Source organism: Stegostoma tigrinum, chromosome 1 (genome assembly GCF_030684315.1).
Source record: "Stegostoma tigrinum isolate sSteTig4 chromosome 1, sSteTig4.hap1, whole genome shotgun sequence".
Classification (NCBI taxonomy): Eukaryota; Metazoa; Chordata; class Chondrichthyes; order Orectolobiformes; family Stegostomatidae; genus Stegostoma; species Stegostoma tigrinum.
The window spans coordinates 139,582,730-139,608,444 of record NC_081354.1 but is presented as its reverse complement, the minus strand read 5'-3'; the positions used below and the strand labels follow the sequence as shown (position 1 = coordinate 139,608,444).

At 39.7% G+C, this 25,715-nt stretch overlaps 1 protein-coding gene across 1 annotated transcript in view; it reads left to right on the top strand.

Moving 5' to 3' along the window:
* The window catches only part of LOC125453872 (gamma-secretase subunit Aph-1b-like), a 77,935-nt gene that overhangs the window by 18,272 nt on the left and 33,948 nt on the right, over window positions 1-25,715 (top strand). The window contains exons 3-4 of the mRNA XM_048533966.2: window positions 8,637-8,710; window positions 16,368-16,490. Coding sequence (XP_048389923.1) covers window positions 8,637-8,710; window positions 16,368-16,490 — 197 coding nt within the window. The remainder of the gene's footprint in view (window positions 1-8,636; window positions 8,711-16,367; window positions 16,491-25,715) is intronic.

Genomic DNA, 25,715 nt, shown 5'->3' with positions numbered 1-25,715 from the left:
CATCATCCTGAACAGTGCTCATTTCCTTCACCTACCCTGCACCCCAAGATGACTGATTCTTCTGTAATTGGCCTGCAGCTGACTGATTGTAGATGGTGGTGCAGTTAACCTACATTGGAGCTTGCTCGAGGGAGAATTTGTGAGCACTTTTGCATGCGAGGAGGGGGAGGAATCTGGTTTGGAGCTTTGTGTGTTTGTGTCTGCGGTGGGGAAGGTGAGTGTGGCATTATCTGGCTGAGGGGAATGGATAGTGGGGGGCCAGGGCTGGGTAGGAGCATTTAGGAAGGGAAATGGATTGTAGTGAGTATATTTTAATGGGGAGTTGGGGTGGGATTTGAAGGCTTTTGGTGTGACCAGTGATAGGAGGAGGGAGTGAGCATTATCAGAAGGAGTTGCTTTGAGTGGCTGCCAGGGGAAATATCTAGGGGTGGATTGGGTGAGGATTAACAACGCTAAGGAGTGCTGAGCTGGGGGAGGTGTGGATTTCAGCTACTAAATAGAATCATCAGTGGATTGGGGAGGAGGAGTGGATGATTCCTCATCAGTTGAATCCCAACTAAAGGAAATTGTGCATAATTCTGAAAATCTGTTGTTATTATTCCATACTTTTTAATAACTATAATTATTCAACATTGGGAGCATTGAGGTAGGTTTAGCTTGTGTATTCTGTAACTTTTACATTTTTTCAACAGTTCATTTCCAATGACTGGACCAACTTCTCCAATTGTGGCCTAACCAATTCCTTATCCAAATTTATCCTTCTCATTTAATTCTTGTACTGTGATTCAGTGTGTAAAATTCAATGTGGCTTGGCTATAGTCTTTATTCTAGGTGATCATTTACCATTGCAGTTTGAAATATTTACCCTGCAGTTTTACATTGTACACAGTCGAAATATTACTGACAAGCATTGATCATTAAGTGATTCTATAGAGGAAGTCTCTGAAGTCCATTGCCCAGTCCTGTTGCTGTCTTCTATGTTTAAAATATTTGGAATCATCAGGTGTTTATTTGCTGGGTGGTATGCGTTGTTTTATTTTATGTTGAAGTTTGTTTTCAGCATTAATTAAACAGCAATAAGGAATTTTATGAAAAGATGATTGCTACGGATGTGTATTTTAATGAATATCCGAGTGCCTGCCTAAAAGTGTTTGATTATGTTGTTTGTGAGAATCTAATGTAAAATGATGTTGTGAAAGCAAGTTCAAATAAAAATGGCTGCACTGTACTGATACTTTGAAGACTATGACATGCTGGTGGCAAGTTCATCCAGCATCAAAAATTAAAAATGGAATCTTCCGTCAGGAAACTGCATGAATATTATTTAGAGCCAGGCTAATTTTTTATTCAAGATAATAAAATGTGAGGCTGGATGAACACAGCAGGCCAAGCAGCATCTCAGGAGCACAAAAGCTGATGATGCTGCTTGGCCTGCTGTGTTCATCCAGCCTCACATTTTATTATCTTGGAATCTCCAGCATCTGCAGTTCCCATTATCTCTAATTTTTTATTCACTTGGTTTGTACGTACAATTTGACTTTTTAATCACTGGAAAAGTTTGTCGGGTGTTCACAATATTTGGTATGGTATCTTGTTCAATCAGAAAACAAGAAAAGCCACATTTGAATTGAACATAATTTTGTTTTCTTTAAGTTGCATAAATTGCATCTAATTATTCATGCATTTATCAATACATGCTGTTTCTATCTATTAGCTGTCACAAAACATTCCTCAGCTCTTGGTCATGACAGATTTTTAGTCTTTGTGCATTACACCTTGTATGATACTGGAATGTTTCTCTTGCTATTTAAAGATTGTGACATGAAGATGATCATTAGGCCCCGATCAGTGTTTCCTGTTCGGTGACACTGGTGTTACATTTTTTTTCTGTCTGCTTGTTCCTGTGTTTCCACAGTGCTCTTTGCAAAGCTGATTTGTAGATTTTGTTTTCAGAAATGAAAACATTACTTGCTAGCTTCATTCAGATATTTAGCTGTCTTCACTCACGTGCATACTCACGCCCTCCTATGCTCCCTCTTGCGCTCCCTCATCTTTTCAGTCAGTCTTTGATTGAATTCCTATAAATCCTTATATCTGAGTTGTTCTGTATAGGCATCCCAACCCCCAAATTGTTCAATGTAGTGCTGAATTCAGGGAGAACTTGAGTCTTGGTGTTTTTTCTTTGATTAAAGTTAGGAGCTCGTTTTAAACAGTGTTCATTATAGTGGCATAATATGTGGAATTCATTTTATGTATTTTTGTTATGACTACTGTATGATTGTGGCATTAGTGTGTTAAAACATCTCATCCACACCAACATTGCAGTAACGGGTATGGTAGAAGTCATGGAATAGAGGAGGACGCATGACTGTTTCATTTTGTGAAACAGGCTTTATCAGCGTCAGTTGATTTTGAAAACTTCCAATTGTTTCTGTAGATCTTTGCCAACACAATTTTTTTCATTATGAACTCTTTTCTACATGTTCTCATTCTGCTATTTTAGGATAAATAATTTCCAATATAGGTAGAATTAAATTCAAGAAACTTGTTCTCTGCAATATCGATCTCTTTAAAGAGTGTTCTTGAAACCTGTTACATAAAGTAAAAATCTTACTTGTATGCTTATGTCTTTCCTACAATTTGTGTGTTGAGACTGGCTGAGGAGGGCGTAAATGATTCTGGCTAGGAACTTAATTTTAGTAAATCATTAGCAGATGAAAACAAGTTTACACTTGGCAAGATTTCTTTTGGGTGGATTTACAATAGATTAACTACAATAGAGATGGACTGTACAATGCTGTTGCCTGCTGAATAATCAATATGTAGTGTTAGGTGCTAAGAAAATTATCAATGTTTGTTTCCATCGGTGCACTTTCCAAGAACAGTATAATATATGAGCAACCTATACTGATTAGATTAAAATTGCTATTTTATTATCTTTGCTTAATTGAGTTAATTGTAGCTAGGGTCAGAATAAATGTTTTTGGTACTCTTCAGATTTTCTTGAAGGCTACTTTTTGATTTGGTGGGGCTATTCTTGGTTTTAAGAGGTTTCTTTTTCATTCTCACTAACTTATTTATTAGGTGATTGTCATTTAGGAGTGGTGCCTTCTGTATTTGTGTTGGCATTTGGAATAAAAGACTACTAAATGCAGTAGTCCAAATGTGGCCTCACTGCATTGTATAATTGAAGCAGGACCACCATTATTTAAGATAATAAAATGTGAGACTGGATGAATACAGCAGGCCCAGCAGCATCTCAGGAGCACAAAAGCTGATGTTTCGGGCCTAGACCCTTCATCAGAGAGGGGGATGGGGAGAGGGAACTGGAATAAATAGGGAGAGAGGGGGAGGCGGACCGAAGGTGGAGAGAAAAGAAGATAGGTGGAGAGGACAGTATAGATGGGGAGGTAGGGAGGGGATAGGTCAGTCCAGGGAAGACGGACAGGTCAAGGAGGTGGGATGAGGTTAGTAGGTAGGAGATGGAAGTGCGGCTTGGGGTGGGAGGAAGGGATGGGAGAGAGGAAGAACAGGTTAGGGAGGCAGAGACAGGTTGGACTGGTTTTGGGATGCAGTGGGGGGAGGGGACGAACTGGGCTGGTTTTGGGATGCGTTGGGGGAAGGGGAGATAGGCCCAAAACGTCAGCTTTTGTGCCCCTGAGATGCTGCTGGGCCATGCTGTGTTCATCCAGCTTCACGTGTTATTGTCTTGGATTCTCCAGCATCTGCAGTTCCCATTATCACCACCATTATTTAGTATTTGAATTCCTTTGGAATAAATGATAACATTCTGTTAGCGTCACTAATTTCTTCTTGTACTTGTAAACTAGCCTTTTGTGATTCACGTGCTGGTATATTTCCTTATGTTTTTTTCACAACTTACTCTCCCACCTTTCTATGTTTCAGCAGCAAATATAGCCTCCATATCTTGAGTACCTTCATCCAAGTCATTTATGTTAAATGTAAAGAACTGAGGGCCCCCACACTGATCCCTGTTGTATGCGCCTCGTTACATCTTGCCCGCTAGAAAAAGATTGATTTGTGCCAACTCTTACTTCTGGCCTGTTAACTTGCAGACTTTTAATATACCACTATGTTGTGCCTTACAGTATAAGTCTTCATTTTCCACCAAATCAATTGCAATTATTCAAAAAGGCAGCACGCCACCACCTCGAGGACAACTCGGGCAGTAAATGCTGGCTCAGCTAGTAATGCCCACATCCCTTAAGTAACTAAAAATTTTATGTGGCATGTTATCAAATGCCATCTGGATATCTAAATGTAGTACATCACTGATTCCCCTTTGTCCCCAGTGCAGGTTACTGCTTCCACGAGTTCCAGTAAATTGTGTTACGGCACTGGCAGGATCAGTGTACTGGAAATTGAGCTCTCTACTCCATAAACTGAAACAAGTGTAAATGTTGTCTTCGGCCACCAAAAATGATCAATTTGTTTCTCATTACTACTGCTAACTAAAAGAGGCTTTCATCAGACTTTTCAATAAACACAAAACTTCTTACAGGCAAACCTATTCCTCAATAAATGGTAAACTCTGCCTGTCATCCAAGCTATGTGTAAATTAAGCTACATCCCCTTAATCCCAAATACACACATTTTTCCCAAACATGACAAAGACACAACTCTGCAGAGTTTTCGTGGGTGTGAGAAACATTTTGCAAAAAAAGGGGAAAAAAGTGCACTCCTGCAGATCAAGGGCCGAATTAAGCTGTCTAAATGGGTTGACTTCATTTCCGTTCCAATGAACTCTGTTCGGTGAGTTCCAAATGCTGATGGTCACAAAGTAAAAGAAAATCTTCAGACCATATTTCAGATTTTGCTGAGAAACAATCAGGAATTCTGATACTTTGAAACTTTCACAAGCTGTTGTCCAGTGATGCTGACATGGATCCATTAGTGTTTTTCAGGTCTGTTTACTCAACAATTAAAACAATAAATGTCACTGTTATCTCTTCTTGAAAACTTTGCTGGACTATGCCATCCAAAGTCACTTTTTTTTGGAAGCAGCAACAGACCAGTCTTCTTTATTGTTTTGACTTTCTAGTTCCAAGCAATCACACAGTGACTCCTTTTACAACCCAATGGTTTCCAAACATGTCCAGATTCTAAATCTTGCAATCAATTAAAAAAGTGTTTCTAACATTCCTTTCATTACAAAGTAATAAATGTGACATGCAAAAAAAACCACAAAAATGTTACAATATTTCATTGTCATTTACTCTCCAAATAGGATTTCTGCTAGTTCAGGCTATTTTGCCATTGTTACTTTTGTGACCATGCATCAACAATTATGTTATCTTTTCCAGTGATACAAGCAGTATGTTCATTATAAATTTATTTTATTGGAGCTTGTTAATTTAATCTAGAAATTTTAGAGTTTTAAGTTTTTTGATAAAGGCCAAACGATTATTATCAATTTAAATTAGGTTTCTTTGTCATCATGGCAGATGCAAACTTCAGAATGTTTAAGAATTAGTAACAATCCCAGGGCTTTCTTTACCTTTGTAGAGTTTTTTGATGCTTTCCTCCTCGTCCTCACATACCACCCCACCAACGTCCGTTTTCAACGCATCATCCTCCGACGCCTGCGCCATCTGCAATCTGACCCCATCACCAAAGACATTTTTACATTCCCACCCTTGTCTGCTTTCCGGTGGGACCACTCTCTCCGTGACACCCTTGTCCGCTCCACACACTATCCATATTTGATCCGCCTCCCCCTCTCTCCCTGCTTATTTCAGAACCCTCTCTCCCTTTTCTCATGAAGGGTCTAGGCCCGAAATGTCAGCTTTTGTGCTCCTGACATGCTGCTTGTCCTGCTGTGTTCATTCAGCTCCACACATTGTTTTATTGGATTCTCTAGCATCTGCAGTTCCCATTATCTCTTCTTGAAATGTATCCTGCTTGCTTCTCTGTGCCTAATGCTATCATGCAATAAGATTGCATTTATTCCAAATCATTAAGAGGGCATTTATCACCATTTTAAAAGGCTTACTGATGTTAGGAGAAACCAACACTGATTTTTTTTTTCTTTAGGATTGCGTTAAGCTTCTCAAAAGCTGTTTGGCGTTCTTCCATGCATATTCCCTTTGCCTGTTTTTGTAAACAAACTGACAGAGGTAGCTACTCTGCTGAAGTTGTGTACATACTACCATTAAAAGCCACACATCTCCAAGAATCTCATGATTGCTTGTTTTGCTTTAGGAAAGGGAAATTTTATCAGAGCCTTTGCTTTTGATGTTCTTGGCAATGCTGCCTCTTGACCTTTGCGCCCTTGATAATGTACACTTGCTTTCTCAGGCTCACTGTTGGAAAGATTTATTTCAAAGTCAGATGACTAGCTGTTTGAATTAGGCTTCCATTTGTTTTACATGGTCTTCACACATTTTACTGCACAGATGCATTATCCAAGTAAACCACACAACTGGGTAGAAGAGTGACAACTTGGTTTGTAAGTCTTCGAAATGTAGCTGGAATGATTTTAAATCTTGGATTGGGCTGGCAAGTGGCATGCAACATTAGTGTCACACAAGTGCCAGGCTATGACTATCACCAATTAGAGACAATCTGACCACCATCCCTTGACATTCAATGGTGTTACCATCACTGAATTTCCCACTATCAACATCCTGGGGGTTATCATTGACCAGAAACTCAACTGAACTCACCACATAAACACAGTGGCTACAAGAGCAGATCAAAGACTACGAATACTGCAGCAACTAATTCACTCCCTGACTCTCCTCTTGGATGAGTGCACCTCCAATAACACTCGGGAAGCTTGATGCTGTCCAGGACAAAGCCCGTCTGAGTGGCATCGCATCCATAAGCATCCAATCTGTCTCCCATTGATGCTCAGTAGCAGCTGTGTGTACGATCTACAAGATGGACTTCAGGAATTCACCAAGGATCCTCAGACAACACATTCCAAACTCTCAACCACTGCCATCTAGAAGGACAAGGGCAGTAGATATATGGGAACACCACCACCTTCAAGTCTCCTTCCAAGGCACTTACCATCCCGATTTGGAAGTATGTCACTATTCCTTCACTATCTCTGGGCCAAAATCCTGGAATTCCCTCCTTAATAGCATTATGGGTTAATCCACAGTAGGTGGTCTGCAGTGGTTCAAGAAGGCAGCTCACTGCTACCGTATCAAGGGCAATGAGGGGTGACAATAAATGCTGGACAGCTAGCCACGTCCTCATCCCAGAAATGAATAACCTTGAAAAAAAAATTCAGGGCCCATAGTCTTTGCAATATCTCGTGCCTTGAACCTCTCCTTGATATTTCATTAACTGCAGAACTAAGATCTGATCCATTTGTTGTGAGATCACTTAGCTCTGTCTTAGGCTTTCTGCTCATGCTGTTTGGCATGCAAGTAATCCTGATTTGGTAGCTTCGCCAGGTTGATGCATCATTTGCATGTATGCACCGTGCTGGTCCTAACATGCCCTCCAGCGCACTCCATGAAGCCAGGGTTGATCTCCCTGGCTTGATGATGGTTGAGTTGGGGATGTGTGTTAGGGTACGGTTCTGCTGTTGATGGCCCACAGTGCCTCATCTAACTCAAGACTGGATATCCTAGATTTGTTCAAAGTCTGTCCCATTTAAACAGTGGTAGTGCCACATGACACAATGGAGGTTACTCTCATTGTGCAGGTAGGATGTGGGAGGGAAAAGTCCTTCTGACATCCTATACAACATGAATTTCTTAGTTTTCTACAATGACTTCAGACTATTTATTCCAGTTCCCTCTCCCCATCCCCCTCTCTGATCAAGGGTCTAGGCCCGAAACGTCAGCTTTTGTGTTCCTGAGATGCTGCTTGGCCTGCTGTGTTCATCCAGCTCCACACTTTGTTATCTTGGATGCTCCAGCATCTGCAGTTCCCATTATCACAGATATTGGATCTGCTGTTTGATACATAGGGACATAAACTTGAGGTTTTTTCACGTGGCTTTTGTTTGAAACATAATTTAGACAGCAGTAACATACTACATGTTCTGTCATGTAATAGAGTATGTTGAAGATCATGAGACAAAATCAACATTAACGATTCAGAATCGTATTACTGCACTGCATGCTGTAGCATGACCCTAACGTTTGCTGCCCAGGACTCATGCTACAAATCTATGTGCACATGTCAGATAAGGCAACGATTATGCTCCTTATCAATTACCTTGCTGGCCCTTTTTACTTGGTTCGTATGTGGACTCTTGCTATTAGAATTAAATGATAGAACAGCATCAGTATTTTTTGCACCGTCTCGGGACAATATTAATTTCTAAAGAGCTGAAGTGGGCAAAAAAATCAAGTATTTAGAACATGTTTGGTGTGTGTATCAGTTGCATACTCTATTTCTCTAGAAGTTTTAATCTTGATTCAATTATTTGCTTCATTAAAATTCTGGAGAGAGCATGATTTTATATTAGATTGCAAAATACGATATAAATTTTAAGTTACTCAAGCTTATTTTGTACCGTACAATATTTGACGAGAAATCTGAACACTATCAATGAAAACTAAAATGATATGTTTATTTGTTAGCGCACTTGTGTGATGGATGTAAATGTGTTTGAGGTAAATCGTTAATAAGTAACATTTTCATTCCTTTAGAAAGGCAAATGAAGGCTTAGCAGCGCTAAACGAAGATGGGAAGTCACCCCTATCAGTCCAACAGATGGCCTACGGTGAGACAGAGAATTTTATTGCAAAACTCATTGTATTATATGCTGTAGATACATTTTCCAACCATCTTCGCAGCTAAGTGTACATGTTGAGCTGGGTCTTAAAAGCCAAACAAACAAGGTGAAAATTATTTTAATGTTTTGTTTTGTTTTAAATTGTGCTTCTTCAAATCACCCTAGTGGGCTTCTCTGAACTGCCTCCTGTGAAATGTTTTCTTTCCTTAAATGTGGCTCCAGACCCACAGCAATGTAGTTGACTCTCAATTGTCCTCTGAAACGGCCTAGCAAGCCACTCAATTCAAGGGCATCTAGGGACGAACAATAAATCCTGGCCAACATAACGACGTGTGAAGCTGGATTAACACAGTAGGCCAAGCAGCATCTTAGGAGCACAAAAGCTGACGTTGATGAAGGGCCTAGGCCTGAAACGCCAGCTTTTGTGCTCCTGAGATGCTGCTTGGCTTGCTGTGTTCATCCAGCTTCACACTTTGTTATCTTGGATTCTCCAGCATCTGCAGTTCCCATTATCTCTGAATAAATCCTGGCCAGTCAGTAACACCCATGTCCTGGGAGTGAATAAAAGTAAATAAATATGTGAACAGGCTTTCAAACACAAGAGTAGAGGGGGCTTTCTAGGGATCTCAGTTAAATTATAGCCTGAAATGGCATGCTGTGCAGTGGAACAATAGAGATGTGGAAATTAAGAAAAATGGAAGCATGGGAGAGAACTGGATCATTCAGCTCTGAGCAGTTTCACCATTGAATTCGTTAATGGAGGCCTCAGGGTAGTGATCAGGAAGGGAGTGTTAAAGAAGCGATTGGAAGGGGAGATGACCAGTGAGTGGTTGACAGTGTTTTTTGGGGGTTCATGTTGGCGTGGGGTAGTTTTACAGCACCTCTTGGTTCCACATTCTTTGGATGTCTTGGGCATGCAGAATGTTCACATCAGCATTGCAACATTGCAAATCCTGTTTCGAGTCTGCCTGTCTTTGCTATGGAGTTAATAAGTACCAATTAAGCAGGCATATACAACTTGAAAGGTTAGACATGAAATTATAAAAACAATACCACACGTACCATAGGGTACAATTTAACTCAAACCATTTCTGTCTTGAGCCTGCATTCACACTATCCAAATCCGTATTTTGACAAATGGCCGCAAGAACTGTAACGTTAATCCTATCCTTTCCTCTTCTGACCTGCTCAGTGTTCCCAGCAATTTTTCAAAAAAAAATCTACTTGTGTTTCTTGAAATTCCCACCTGCATCTATATCAATTACAAAGTCTACAGGTATCAGACTGGAAAAGCACAGTAAGTCAGACAGCATCTGAATAACCTATAGACTCTGGCCTCCAGCATCTGCGGTCCTTAATGTCCTCTATCTCAGTTACAAATACTGAAGTTTGTAAGGAGATTTTTGTGACTGTGTTTCTTGGAATATAAGAATAGGAAAGTCTTGCTATAAGATGCTGGTGAGACCACATCTGGAGTACTGTGAGCTGCTTTTGCCCCCCTGAGGGGGAAAAAAAAATCATTGGAGAAGCACCATGGGGATAATCCTTGTGTGGAGGGATTGTTTTATGAGCAAAAGTTGAACATGTTGGGACTCTACTCATTGGAATTTTAGAAGAATGAAAATTGATCTCTTTGAAACATAGGATTCTTAAGGGGCTTGAAAGGTTAAATGCTGAGATATTGTTTGCCCTCGTGGGTGAGTTAAAGACCAGAGGCCATAATAAAGGGGTGCCAATTTAAGACTGAGAAGAGTACAAATTTCTCCTCTGAGAGGGTTGTGTGTCTTTGGAACTCCTTGTCACAGATATGTGGGGGTGGAGTTCTTGTTTATATTTAAGGCTGAGAAAGATTGATTCTACTATTAGTGAGGAATCTAGGTTTCTGAGGAAAAGGCAAGGAAGTAGTGATGAGTGTTGGATTGGCTATGATCCTATTGAGTGGTGGAGCAGGATCAAAGTGCTGAAAGGCTGACTGGTTGACTCTCATTCCTTATTCCTTATAGTCTTACTATGAAAGGTAAAATGGAGGAGCGATGAGGAGGCAATGTAGCCTGCTGTGTTTTCTGCCCAAAAATATGCCAGTTGGTTTGGCTGCTGTAGTATATGAGGGGGAACAAGTCAAGAGACTTATTGGGAGAGTGCCAAAACATTCAAACCTGTGGAGAATGACCACAATATCTGTGCTGTCTGTGGGTAAACTGTTTGTCTCACAATCTCTCAAGTGAGAGTTGGGACGTTCAGTTTTTAAAATGGTCGTTAAATGAACTGACTGCATAAATCCAAGATTGAGTGGAGTTGTGGGTTTTGAAAGGTAGAGAATTGATATTTTTACCTGGACACAGGCCCATGTCTTTCACATTACCATAGTGTTGGGCTTTGCAAAAGAAAGTCCAGTGAAAGCCATGCTGTATATTGTCCAGTCTCATCAGTTGACATTTGTGATTTTTTGGGTGGTTTATTTCGACGGTAAAATTTCCATGCAATGGATATGCAATCCCTTTACACCGCTGTCCCTCCCAGCAGGACAATTTGAGGGCTGCCCACTTTGTCCTTGAATTGAGGCCTGAATGGCTGCCATACTCCAACACTACCCTTTGTCTGGCTGACCATTGTCTGGCTGAACGTGTTCTTATTTTGAACAATTTCTTCCTTGTTTGTCTTTCTCCAAGGCTACTAACATCTATCATTAATATTCAGTCTTCATTTATATTTTATCTCTACAATTATTAGTGCTGCCTTTCATCTTTTGTTCTGGGGCACCTTTGCTGTCTGTTGAGCTTGCTGTTCCTACCTTCTTTTTCTACAGTGTAAAACTCATCACTTTTCCAGCTAACAAGATGTAGAGCTGAATGAACACAGCAGGCCCAGCAGCAGCAGCTACCTCCTTCAGCTCTGAAGAAGAGTCTTATTGGACTTGAAATGTCAACTGTTTCTCTTTCCACTGATGGTGCCAGGCCTGATGAATTTCACGAGTATTTTCTGTTTGTATTACCTGTAAGATTATCAGGCTTCATAAGATTTCATGAAACTTCACAGACTGAAGTCAAACTGCTATCTGAGAAACGGGAAGCAGGATAAAAAGAGTCTTGTTTTTGAAGCAGTCAAAATGCTGACCTGTTATTCAATATGCACAATGTGGGTGGGGTCCTGTGCTGTATACTGTAAACAGAGTTTGTGAAGATTTAAAGGAGGCTGTAATTTTGTGTACAAAAACAGAAATTGCTGGTAAAGTTCAGCTGGTCTGCCAGCATCTGTGGAGAAAAACCAGATTTAATCCTTTGGGTTGAGTGACTCTTCAGTTTGTGTATCTTGGGCTAAAGGGAACGAATCTTCAGTGTAAACTTGACAGTATCAATTAGTTCTGAGATTTATAGTTAACTGGTTGGGAAAGGCAAAAGGAAGCAGGCCATTGGGAGTAGAGAATATTTTTGGACTTATTATGAGAGAATGAAATACCCAGTTGTGGAGCAAAGTAACTGTGGCAGGGAATTTTCATTCATTCTAAAAATTAAATGAGAATTTGATTTTCTTTACTTTGGAAAATAAGTTTGCCTAATAAAATAGTGTTGAGTCCATACTACTTTAAGTGTGTCTGTTCTGTAAAAGTTTTAAAACATGAAATCTTGTTGCGTGATCCAGTCAGTGAAAATCAGAATCATTTATTTGTCTCAGTGGAGATTGTGACACATCAAACAAAAACAAAAACTTGCTGGAAATAGTGAGCAGGTCTGGCAGTATCTGTTCTGAGAGAAGCGGAGTTGGTGGGTAGAATTTTAATTCAGTTGTGGAGGCAGGCGGACCTGTAGTATCCCACTACTGGCTGGTATGCCTGACTCTGGGTCATTTCTTTTAAGGCTGGAACAGAGGGGATGACATTGAGGACTTCATAAAATACCATTTACAGTAAGATTTTAGACTATTATATTTTATTTGTGCTTTACCATATTACTTTCTGTAGATGTCTTTGCTGTTCCCAGACTTTTCCAGTTCTTATTATTTGAACACTACTTATAGTTTCTCTGAATAAATCACAAATATTTGCTGACAATGCGAAATCCACAGCACTTGTTTGACTGTTTGAAATACAGATATGTACTTTTAGGGGAATAGGTTAAATGATAGAACATGGAATTTAAGTTTCAAAAATGTCGCCAGTAATTCATTGTTAATTCAGAGTGAGGCAATCATGCTTACCCTTGTTTAGGTACCAATGCTACGGGAACTTCTGAAACGCAGGTAGATCTGAAGTTCAACCCAGAAATCCAAAAGTGTCTATCTGAAATGGTCCATTACCTTGCAAAAATGCCTTCTTACTGTCTGCTTCACCACTGAAATATATTGAACAGTGTGACTTTGCTGTAAAAACCGAAAGAGGCTGTAAATCGGTAACAAAAACAGAACTTGCTGGGAAGGTCTAGCAGTGTCTGTGAAGAAAAATAGACCAAAGTTAACATTTCGGGTTCAGTGACCCTTTCTCATAACTGATAGCTGGAAATTGTAGGTTTATGTGCAGAGATAGGGAGGGGGATGGGGTAGGGAGTAAACATAGGATTAAAGATAGAGCCCAAAGAGAGAGAAGAGCAATTGGATAGACTAAAAATAGTTCATAACGAGAGATAATGGGAACTGCAAATGCTGAAGAATCCAAGATAACAAAGTATGAAGCTGGATGAACACAGCAGGCCAAGCAGCATCGCAGGACCACAAAAGCTGATGTTTTGGGCCTAGACCCTTCATCAGAGCTGAAACATGAGCTTTTGTGCTCCTGAGATGCTGTGTGGCCTGCTGTGTTCATCCAGCTTCACACTTTGTTATCTATAGTCGATAACGATCTGGCTAGGACAGTGAATAGCTGTTAATGGGGACTGTTGGTGACTAACAATAGGTAGTGTGAGGGCAGGCTATGTCACTACAAGGCCTGGTGTGTGGGTAGGGTTCTAGGACAAGGACAAGACTAGGCCCTGAAATGATTAAACTCTATATTGACTCCAGAGGGCTGCAGAGTCCCCAAGCAGAAAATGAAGTATTATTCTTTCGGTTTGTGCTGAAGTTCATTGGAACACTGCAGCAAGTCTGAGACGGAGATGTTGGCTAGGGAACAGGGTGGTGTGGAACAGGCAGCTGGAAGCTCAGGGTCTCATGCCATTTCCTTCTCCACCAGATACATTTTCCCCTTCCCTCCCTTGTGTGCATTTTGTAGGGACCCTTCCCTTTGGGACACCCTGATCCACTGTTCCTTCACTCCCAACACCCTCCCACAGCCCCACAACAATTTCCCCTGCAACTGGCAATGTGTAACACCTGCCCATTTACCTTCACCCTCAATATCCAAGATCCCAAACATACCTTCCAGGTGAAGCAACACTTCACCTACACTTCTCAGAATTTAGTCTATTTCATTCACTGCTCTCACAGGGAAATGAAGTGTAGATTGGGTGACCACTTTGCAGAACATCTACATTCTGCTTGCAAAGATGATCCTTAATTTGTACCAAATAGTGGATCTGCCTTGAGGGGCTGAATTGCCTACTTCTGCTCTTAGTACCTTAGGACAAGAAATTATGCAATACATCTTACTTAAATTCACAACATTCTTAATTGTAATCAAATGCTGCATTCTTAATAATCGGGTTTATTATTAATGAAGCTCAATAAAATGTGGAGCTGGAGGAGCACAACAGGTCAGACAGCATCCCACGAGTAGAAAAATTAATGTTTCCTGGCGGGTTTCTTCATCAGGATTGTTAGTGAAATGTTTGTTTTGAATTTCTGCTGATCCATTTTTCACTGTTTACTAAGTTAATCCCAGCTTTGGGGCCGTTTCTTCATTTGCAAACTGTTTTTATTATTTATGTGACAAGCCACATACTTAACTGAAGACTAACAATGAGACCTGAATGGAACACTTCTTATTGAAGCAAGTCATTCAGACGAGAAATGGGAATTTCTTGCTGAATGGTTGAGTTATTTATAACTGGCAACTTCATGTAGTTTCTATTTTTGGAAGGTGCAAGTGACTTGAATAAAATCACTGATTTTAAAAGGTGTGGTTGGCCGTTTTATAAGCGGCTTAAATAGTGTAGACTGCGGTTGGCCAGATGTCTTTTTATACTTTGTTATTTTAGTTTTTCTCATTAAACTTTATTTAAAAAGAATGTTTGGCATGGATATTTTTCCTCAAACCTCACTTTTTTCTCAAGCTTTTTCCTCAAGCCAGTGAAAAGGGAAGCACAAGCATACATCCTTGATTTGTTTTATTCTATCCTTTTATGGAATACGTGTCATCGTGCATCCCTATTTTGCTTTCAACTCAATGGCTAGCTAAACCATTTTATAAGATAACTGAGAGCCAACCACATTGCTGCGGATCAGAAATCCTATGTAATTGACCAGGTAAGAATGGCAGATTTCCCTCCCTCAGGGATAGTGGTGTTTTGGGCAGGCTTTTATAAAAATTGATGTTTATCGTTACTGAGACTAGCATTATACTCCAGATTTCTTAACTGAATTTAATTGTCACCAGTTGCCTGTATCTCTAGAACATTAGTTTGAACCCCTGAATTATTAGTCCAGTGAAATTACCACAATGCCACTGCTTCTCCTATAGCCAGTGCTTAATTTATATAAGTGAAAAGAGTGTTTTCTTCCTGCTTCAGTATCAAGTTTGGATCAGTGATAGTACAGTAGCTGTCTTTCAATGTTTTGGACAGCATTTGTCTTAATATTCAAGCATAAATAATCTGGCCATTTAATGTTGTTTGTGTGACCTTGCTGTGCTTGAATTGGCTGTCATATTTCCTATATTACAGAATAGCTTGTAACAATTTGCTATAAAACCCTGAGGCCATGATAGATGCTTAATGTGTACAAATTTTCTGATCTGATCAGGTCACATTTCTTTATTTTTGAGTCTTCATTTGAGGGATTGTGATGATTGTAGCATATTGGAATTTCGAATGCCCAGCCATGGAGTGAAAAAAATGTATTGGCAGTGTTTAGCTCTTAACACTGACTTAATTATTAGCAGCAATAAAGTGGAGATATCAAATAAGCTCCAGCTGTTTCTTTATAGATTAATTTGTGTGATAACTCGTCATGTAGCAGCATTGTTTGAATCGGGCATACAGGTTTCTTCTTTGCTGTCTTGCCAGAATCTATAAAGGTAACTATTGCCCATCATTTCCTACTCAAGGTTTGTGTTTGGAGCAAAACTAAATGACACCAGTTGTTTTTGGGGGAAAAAAAAACAAAGGAACACTACAAAGTAATGGTTATTCAAGAAAAATAGAAAACAATAATCTGATTAAAAATTTCTATTACATGTTCTGGGATGTGCATTTCACAAGCAAGGCAACAGTGCAGCGAGAGATAATAGTCAATGTAAGGATGGTTTTGAAGTAATGAGAACTAAGGTTCATTGTTTGTTTTGATGTATACTGAGGAAGGGTCACTGGATCTGAAATGTTAACTCTGATTTCTCTTCACAGATGCTGTCAGACCTGCTGAACTTTTCCAGAAATCACTATATTTCTGATTTATAGCATCTGTAGTTCTTACAGGTTCAGTTTTGTGTGTTTAATTCACAAGATAGCAGTTCTTCCATTTTCATAATTGTGTTTTAAAATGTAAATCATTCTGTTTTCAGTGGCTGGACTTGGATTTGGAATAATGAGTGGAGCTTTCTCTGTGGTCAACATACTTGCAGGTTCGGTGGGACCAGGAACTGTGGGAATCTTCCATGATTCTCAATATTACTTCCTCACATCAGGTATTCCCTTCAAAAACAAGGCTTTAGTTTGCTACACAAATTTCTGTCAAATACTGGCTTTCTAGCAAAATAAATGAGCGAATTAACTGATCATTAGAAAGTTCTTTTTATAAAGCCTGGTTGAATGTTTTAAAAGTAAAATATATCTGGTAATTTGTTCTTTTCCACAATCCTGCTAGAATGAGAGCATCCATGAAATATCATTCAATATAGTCCTAGACAGGGACATGATTTCATGTTGGTGCTGAAAACTGCAGCAGTGTTTGTTAGGGCTGAGTTTACAAATATAAGCCACCAAAAGTTTGCTGGCTCCATATTTTGGGAGTTGGTTAATCTGATTTGTGTTAGAGTTCACCTTTAGTGTGACAGGTCTTCACACACCCCTGTTATTATCTGTAATTGCTTCCAAAGCAGTGGAGTGTTGTTATCTTAAAATGTCATGTTACTTGTTATTCCCTACATTTTCATCTTTGATATTGTGCACATGGCAAGATAAGGCTGGATGTGATTATATTGCTGTTGCTGATTTATCTCAGATCAGTAATCATGAAAACTTGACCTCTAACTATGATGATTCACATTTTATTTGTTTGGTTTAACTTACATTAGCACTTTCAGATTACAAACTCATAACAGATTTTGAGTTAACTGTGGTTAATTATTCTGTGCAGTCACATGTGATCTGTTCACTGTTGTCAACCCATCAGAATTGTCCTGACATCTCCAGGGATCAGGGTTAATAACCAGGACATTGCTGCAGCCAACATGGGAACGACATAAGGTGTTAAAAATGTTTGATTTTAGTGTCCTTTAAACAACTTTCTTGTCGAAACATAAAAATAGGAGCAGGAATCGGCCATTCACCCCTTGAGCCTACTGTGCAATTCAGTATGATCACAGCTTATCATCCAACTCCGTGGCCTGTTTCCACTTACTCCCCATACTTTTTGATCCCTTTAGCCATGAGAAATACATCTAACTCCTTTTTTAAAAAAAATCAATGATTTGGTCTCAAAAGCTTTCTGTGGCAGAGAATCCCAGCTGCATCAGTTCTCTGGGTGAAGAAATTTCTCCCCATCTCACTCATAAGTGGCCTTCCCTGTATTCCAAGGTTGTGACCTCCAGTTCTGGACTCCCCACTCATTGGGATCGTCCTTCCTGCATTTACCCAGTCTAGTGCTGTTAGAGCTTTTATGGGCTTCTATGAGAATCTCCTTCGGTCTTCTAAACTCCAGTGAGTAAAGTCCTAGCTGCTGTAGTCTCTCTTCATACATCAGTTCTGCCATCCTAGAATCAGGCTAGTAAATTTTCTTTCCTTCCATAGAATGCCTTCCCTCTGATAAAGAGACTAAAACTACATTCAATACTCCAAATGTTGTCTCACCAAGACCATTTACACTTGCAGCAAGATATCCCTGCTCCTGTACTTGAATTGCTATGAAGTCCAACATTTCATTTGCTGCCTTCACTGCTGCTGCATCTACATGCTTACTTCCAGTGACTGGTGTACAAAGACACCCAGGTCTCCTTGCATCACTTCCTTTCCCCATTAATCACCATCAGATAATGTTCTACCTTCCTGTTTTTACTCCCAAAGCAGATACTGTTGGATTTATCCACATTTTGTTTCATTTGCTGTGCATTTGCCCACTTGTTCAACCTGTCTAAAATACACTGAAGTATCTCTGCGTCCTCCTCATAGTTTACATTCCTGTCCAGCTTTAACTTTACATGGGGTGGGGAGAAATTTAGCATCTGCACTATGTATGTGTCATTGGCAGTTAAGAATCCTCTGTAAACAAAATGTCTGTTAAGGTTTAAATTGAAGTGAGCTGTGAAGTCGGGCACACCAAGCAACCAAAGATAGAAGTGTGGGGGCAGGGTAATTGCAGATGAAGACTCAAGTGATGAAACCTCCGAGTTGACAATCCTAGTTCTGTCCATTCATCTTTTTGTAAATCCGTTCCATGCTTGTAGCTTGGGAGTGATTCTTTCTTAATGGAACACTACTAAATGATGTTTCTTCACATCCTTGATAATTGTATGGCAATTGAGTATTTAAATTTATTCAACTGGTGGCCGTTAACTGCCGATTCACTCGTATGCATATAAAGCTGACTGGAACTGGAGTTTGAGTTTGAAGGTATGTATTTGTAATATGTATATATGTAAATAAAAGTTTATGCAATGTAAAAAATGGGCTCCAGCTCCCTCCTTGATGATAAAGTGTGGAGCTGGATGAACGCAACAGGCCAAGCAGCATCTCAGGAGCACAAAAGCTGACGTTTTGGGCCTAGACCCTTCTTCAGAGATCCAGCTCCACAATTTGTTATCTTGGATTCTCCAGCATCTGCAGTTCCCACGATCTCCAGTTCTCTCCTTCACTGCTTGGCTTTCTCAAGTAAAGCATTTTCTTTGAGTAAGTTTGATACTCATTTAGTAAGGCAGAGAGCATTTACTCTTAAAAATATCTCCTAATGGATGACCAGAATTATAACAACAAAAGTTTGAATTCATGTTTCATAGTTGTAATGAAATGTCCCAAGTGTCTCAAGAGAAATACTGAACAGAATTTGACATCCCCATGAGATATAAATGAGTGAGGCAGGTTTTAAGAAATATCTGATCATTGATCTTAATAGGCTTTGAATGACCTTAACTACCAAGATACTGCTTTCAGCTGTTTGACTTATTCTGTTTGAAATCTGTCTAATGTACCTTTTTTCAAATGACCTGGAGGCAGAAAAATGCTGGTAAGACATCACACCTGCCAAATTATATTAAAAAAATAATTGAGTTCACATATCAAAGATTGGAAACGGTGAAAAAAAATCACAGAAAATGTGAGCATAGTAAACATGCTTTTGCTGGAAAAAAGTGCAGTGAAAGATTTTCATCTTGCAGTCAGCAGAACAGACGCAAAAGTGTCAAATTTCAAAGGCAGCAACAATTTATGCATGAGAGAAGGGTGCCGATTAGTCACCATGTTAGCTGTAACTGAGGCATTTTCATGGAGAATCCACTAAGGACTTATTACCCCATGTTTTTGTTTAATATTTTAAAATGTGGCCAAGTGCCGCCTTTTTGCAGGGGAGCAAGTCCCAGTGTTTGAATGAATGTAGTTCTAGCATGTAACTGAACTACATTGCAACCATGACTTATAATACTAAATTGATTCTAGTATAATTCTTGGCAAATATTGTCCAGTTGCATAAGCCCGTCTCTCTCATTGGATATTATGCTCTGAATAGTGCAAGTTTGGCTGGATAAGCACTTGCTAAATAATCCTGTGTTCACACTTCGTACTGCCATAATTCACTGAGACTTTAATATGTGATAGAGAATAACTTAGAGTCCTTGTTGCTGTTGTGCAGCGTGTCAACGCTATGACATCTTGTACACACCGAGGGCTGTCAGAATTTGTTTACAATACATTTGTGGCTACTCCAAAAAAAGAGATGTTTGCTGGTGTTCTTTTATCAATTTAACTTGTTGAAAATGCATATCCAGCACTTTGACAGGGGATTTATGCTGTGCAATATAGAAAAAACACACTTTTCCTTATGACTGGATACTACTTAGTGAATGATATGTTAATTATTTGAAATTTATTGAATATCTATTGAAATTTAGTTCAAAACTAGGAAATTCTCCAAATTGTAACATTCTTAGAAATATGTTATTTCAGTTAAACTATGCCATTTGTGCAAAAAAAAATCCATTTGTACCACATCTGGCTAGAATACCAAGCAACTCTTCTTGAAATATAGTTGATTTTCATTTTGTGACTGCCCTGACAATAGTGAACAGAGAATGAAGTACCTCAGTGATCCCGCATTGCCAGTATTTTAATGACTGTTCCAATATTTGGGCTAATATAAATCTTAGTAGCCAAAGGTACTATTGTATAGATGAGATTTCTGCCAGTTCGTGCCCAGAAAAGAATTCGGTGGCATCATTTATGCAACTATGTCTGATTATCAGCAGTTTCTGCTCCAGTCCAATCCAACCACTAATTTAGAATTCAGGGGGTAGTCAGTCTGTGATATTTAATAGGAATCATCATCTGCTTCAAGGTAGAATTGGGTAGAGATTGGGAAAGAACTCATCCCCAGAGTTACCATGAAACGGACAGTGTCCAATAGCTTCACTGAATATATGGTACCATTCTGGATGTGAGTTTGCTCGCTGAGCTGGAAGGTTAGTTTTCAGACGTTTCGTCACCATTCTAGGTAACATCATCAGTGAGCCTCCGACGAAGCGCTGGTGTTATGTCTCGCTTTCTATTTGTATTTCTATTATTCATAAATAGAAAGCGGGACATAACACCAGCGCTTCAGCGGAGGCTCACTGATGATGTTACCTAGAATGGTGACGAAACGTCTGAAAACTAACCTTCCAGCTCAGCGAGCAAACTCACATCCAGAACCTCAGCCTGAGCTACAACTCTTCTCAATATGGTACCGTTGTTTAACTAGTGGTGAATTCAGTACTGGCCATTTAGTGCTATTACCCAAGGCAAATTTCTGTCCCAGTCTGCCATTTATTTTGTGCAGTTCACCTCAATGGGTTTGCTATGTGTTATTGTAGGTTATAAACTTGTGATGCCAATTACAGTGCGTTGGTTCTTTGTGCCCTTTATAAATTCACTCCTGTTCTTGCTGTAATTCCTCGAAGCAACTGCACTACCTGATTTTCTGTCTCCCAAATTGATACATTGCCATTCGGAGGTACTTTGCACTCTTGCATCACATTAACCACATGTTAATGAACATTTCACAGGTCTCTCATTAGGTTCTGTCCATTTTCCATATGAGTGCACAATTCTAAAGATATTAGGATTTAGTGATAGTTAAAAGCCAATCCCAGTTTATTCCTCTGGTAGAATACAAAAAATGGAAACATACGGACATACGAAACATTGAGAAGAATACTTTGTAGACTTTGAGAAATGTGAAGTGTTCTCATAGGACTCTAAGATTCCTGAAGGACTTCACAGGTTAAATGCTGAAAGGCTGTTTCTTCTTTTGAAGCAGTCCTAAACAAGAAGTCCCAAGTCCAGATGTTCCCTGTGAAGTCAGAGCCATGATGCAAGTCGTTTCCAGTCATTGATTTCATCTCTTGTCTGGCGGTACCTGCCTTGGTGCCTTGGTAGTGGAGTGATGGGGACAGTCTGGAGTCATCGCTGCGAAGTTCGCAGCCGGCCAGAGATAGAAACACTTGGGAAGACTCACCCCTATTCACCATGGTGATGGTCTAGTTCTGTGTTAAGGATGCTGGAGAAACTCAGCAGGTCTGGCAGCGTCTGTGGAGAGGTAAACAGAGGTACTGTTTTCAGTTATGAATCATCTTCAGTTAAAATCGAAAGAATTGTGGATGTTGTAAATCAGAAGCAAAAAACAGAAGTTGCTGGAAAAGCTCAGCAGATCTGTAAGGAGAAATCGGAGTTAATGTTTCAACTCTGGTTCGGAGGAAGGGCCAACGGACCTGAAGCATTAACTTTGATTTCTCTTTACAGATGCCACCAGACCTGTTGAACATTTCCAGCAACTTTTTTTATTTCTGAATCATCTTCAGAATCAGTTCAGAACTTGTGTTAGGCACCTTTTGGACTTTTTCTCCTCTCATTGTCCAAGCACCCGCTGCCTCACCCTATCACCCAGTGTCTGCACATCCCCAAACTATCCACACCACACCCACTCACCTAATATCTTCTAATATGAGAATTCATGAGCTTTACAGTGACATTAGAAGGTCTTTGGGAAGCTGAAATAGCTGTCAAAAATGCCCAAACATTTTTACATTTTTTTCATTAAAACACAATCCTGTTTGGAGCTCATACATCTGTCAAACAAAGCAAAGCTTACACGCCTTGACAGCTGTGACAACAAACCCTGTTGTGCTGAATCTGTTAGTTATGCTTGGAGCTTAGTAACACATTCATAATGAGATTTTAATGCCAGCTATATAAACAAAGCTAATTATATTAAAGCCTTTAAAATAGTTAAACAAGTGCCCATCTTTTACACTGTTTCAACAGCTGAACAGTCATCTCTGCTGTTAATCAATGTTTCTGTTATAACAAAGAGTCCACGTGACACATCAAAATCTGAGAAATCTTCTGAAGAGCACTTTGCCTGGTGAATGCTCTACTACAATGTACCTGAGCACTTTCACAATACTGGTTCATTCATTTGGCACTTAAAGAAAAAAAATCACAATCAGTTCATTAAGAGCATATTTAAATTACTATACTGCATCTAATTATGACAAAAAATTGACAAATTTTTAAAGATATCACCAAAAGGTGTTAGACTGCGCAACAGACTTTCTCACGTTATTCAGTACCTTCTGAGCTGGTGTGATGTGGGGCTCTCAAAGTTCAGAAATCCATTGCCTCATTGAAAATTTAAGTTTTCAGAAAGTGCAAAATTGAGTCTGGCTGACATTAGTTTTCTTGCATGCCACTTAAGTTTCACATCCCAATCAAAATGACAGTTGTTTGGAATGATATTGCAATTTACAGAATTCTCCATTTCTCCTTTCCCCTGCCTGATTTGAGTTTGCGTTGTTATAAAACAAGTTGAATTTTTTTTTATGGCAAAATATTTAATTGTCTTATAGCTTTTTGTTTTCTTTTGTGTAAAGAACTGATTCTCACAAGGCTGCCAAATTAGAATATGTTGCTGACTGGTCACCTTGGAAACCGAATTGCAAAAAATAAAACTTAGAATTTAGAAGGTTTCAATTTAGAATCAGACTTGGCCAGTATTGTTAACAACTGAGATTATGACAGCACTTCGTGACATGTACAAGATCCGTACTCCAGGCTCTTAGCAAAACTAGAGTCAATGGGAATCGAGTGGTGAAGAAATTCTCCATTGGTTAGAGTCCTGCCTAGCACAAAAAGACAGTTGTAATTGGTGGTCAATTATCTCAGCTCCAGAGCATCTCTGCAGGAGTTCTTCAGGATAGTGTCCCAGCCCCAACCATCTTCAGCTGCTTCATCAATGACTTGCAGTTGTTCGTTTGCTTGCCGAGCCAGTTGTTCCGTTTCATTACACTTCTAGGCAACATCAACAATATGAGCTCTAACTGAAGCATTAGTGTTCTGCTCTGTTCCGAATTTATATGATCCTCTGGTGTGGTGGGTCTCATCGCTTCTGGTTCTGTTTTTTAAGCAGCGGTCTGTATCTATTTCTATGTATTTGTTTATGGAGTCCTGTGTGGACAACCAAACTTCAGAAATTGTCTTGCTTCTCTGTTCACTTGTCCCAATCAAACTGGCTTTCATTGAATGTGTGTATTGAGACAAGTGAATATTGGTCATATCTTTTTGCTGCCAGCTGGTATTCATGTGTCCTGGATGTTAGTTTCCTTTCTGTTTGTCCATGTAACATTTATTGCAGTCGCTGTATAGGATTCTCTATATCACGTTAGTCCTGTTTGCTTTTGGTATGGGGTCCTCAGCACTTAGTAGCAGTTGCATCATCAGTGCTACTTAGAAAGCAACTTGCAAACCCACAGTCACTACAATCTAGATGGAGAAGAACAGCACGTACGTGGACCCGCAAGTTCCTGTCCAAACCACTCATCGTTCTGACTCTGAAATATATCACCATTGCTTCAGTGTCACTGGTTCAAAATCCTGGTGCTCCCTCCAAATGCATTGTGGGAGCTGTACCAAATTGACTGCAGCGGACAAGGTGTCTCATCACCACCACTTCCTCATGGATAACTAGGGATAGACAATATATGTGACACACACAGCCCATGACTGATTTAAAAATTCAATTGAACCACCTCAGGGGATGTTAGTTCAGTGACCAGTTTTTGTTTAAAAGGAAGAGTATACCAATGCTTAGGACTAGGACCCCTCCCACTCCCTCCATAAAATGTTTAAACCGCCCCTGCCAAATGCCCAGACTGACTTTGGTCGACTATCCAGTGTTGCGTTCCTCATTGTTCTACCTGCAGTCGTAGCAGCACACACTTCTGATCTGTGGCTGGGATATTTCAGTTTGTTATCTATCCACCTAAAGTCATTTAACCATTGAGTATAATGAGATAAAAAGAGAAGTTAGTCTGGATGCGCAAGGATGCTGCATGAATTTAAAAGATAAGTTGCTTAAAAGGGAAAGAGGTTGCTGCCTTTAACAGAGCTGTAAATGTTCGAAACATGTTAAGTGCTCACAAAGGATGTGAGGAGGAATGAAGAAAAGAGGCTGGCAAAATAAATTTGTAAAGCACAAATCTTGCATCAAAGAAGCTACAGCACTTGAATAAATGACTTGTTTGATGGCTGGTGAATTGGAGATGCAGTACATATGAGCGTAGACCTTCTTACCACTCCAATACCCTCTAAGGATATTGATGTGATGGTTATGAGTGCTTTATATTCTCTGCAGGACTGCACAACTGGCTGAGGCTGGCATGCAAGAATGAATTTGCCAAGGTAAGACCAATCAGCAGTGCAGTTTGCTAGGTATCTGATCCAGCTCTGCTGCCTAGAAGTGTTGCCTGTCAACATTTAACATGGTGCTATTCTCTCGTACCCTTTTTTCATCATACCACTTACTCAAGCTGCCAGTGGCATCTTTGCATGCACAAATCTGTAAATAACCTAACATAAAATCATTGTACTATAGCACCTTTGAGCTGCATGATGAATGGATGGATGCCGAGATTGACTGCAGATCGGTACTGCGTTGTCAAATCTGCTTTTGGAAATGGTGTGGTCACCCTGCTGTTAGAATTCTAAGTGAAATAATACTGGGGACTGTGCTGAACTGGGCGTTATCACTTGTTTGACACATATGTAAGGAACATATTGTCTGATATGGCAATAATCCTTATGCCAAGCCTGTAAAGAAATGAAAGCAGATGTTCAGGTTGGAAGTGATTTTAATTACCACTGAGATGGTCATCTTTATCGTGTATGCTAATTACGGATGTTACACATTTACAGCTGATTTGGTACTCATTGTGAATTTGCAGAATCTCTTGTGCAGTCATTGCTAAGTATATGTGCCCTCAAATAAGATTGATGGCAAAATAGTAAATCCAAGCAATGCTACTCCAGTTCTGCCTAATCATCCTGGCATGCCTTTTTCCCCTTCCAGACATCCTGCCTGTGCTTCTAATAATTGAGATTTTCCAATCCAAGCAATCACATCATTCTGATTGTGTGAAGTTCTAGTTACTACACTATGTTCCATCTGCAGC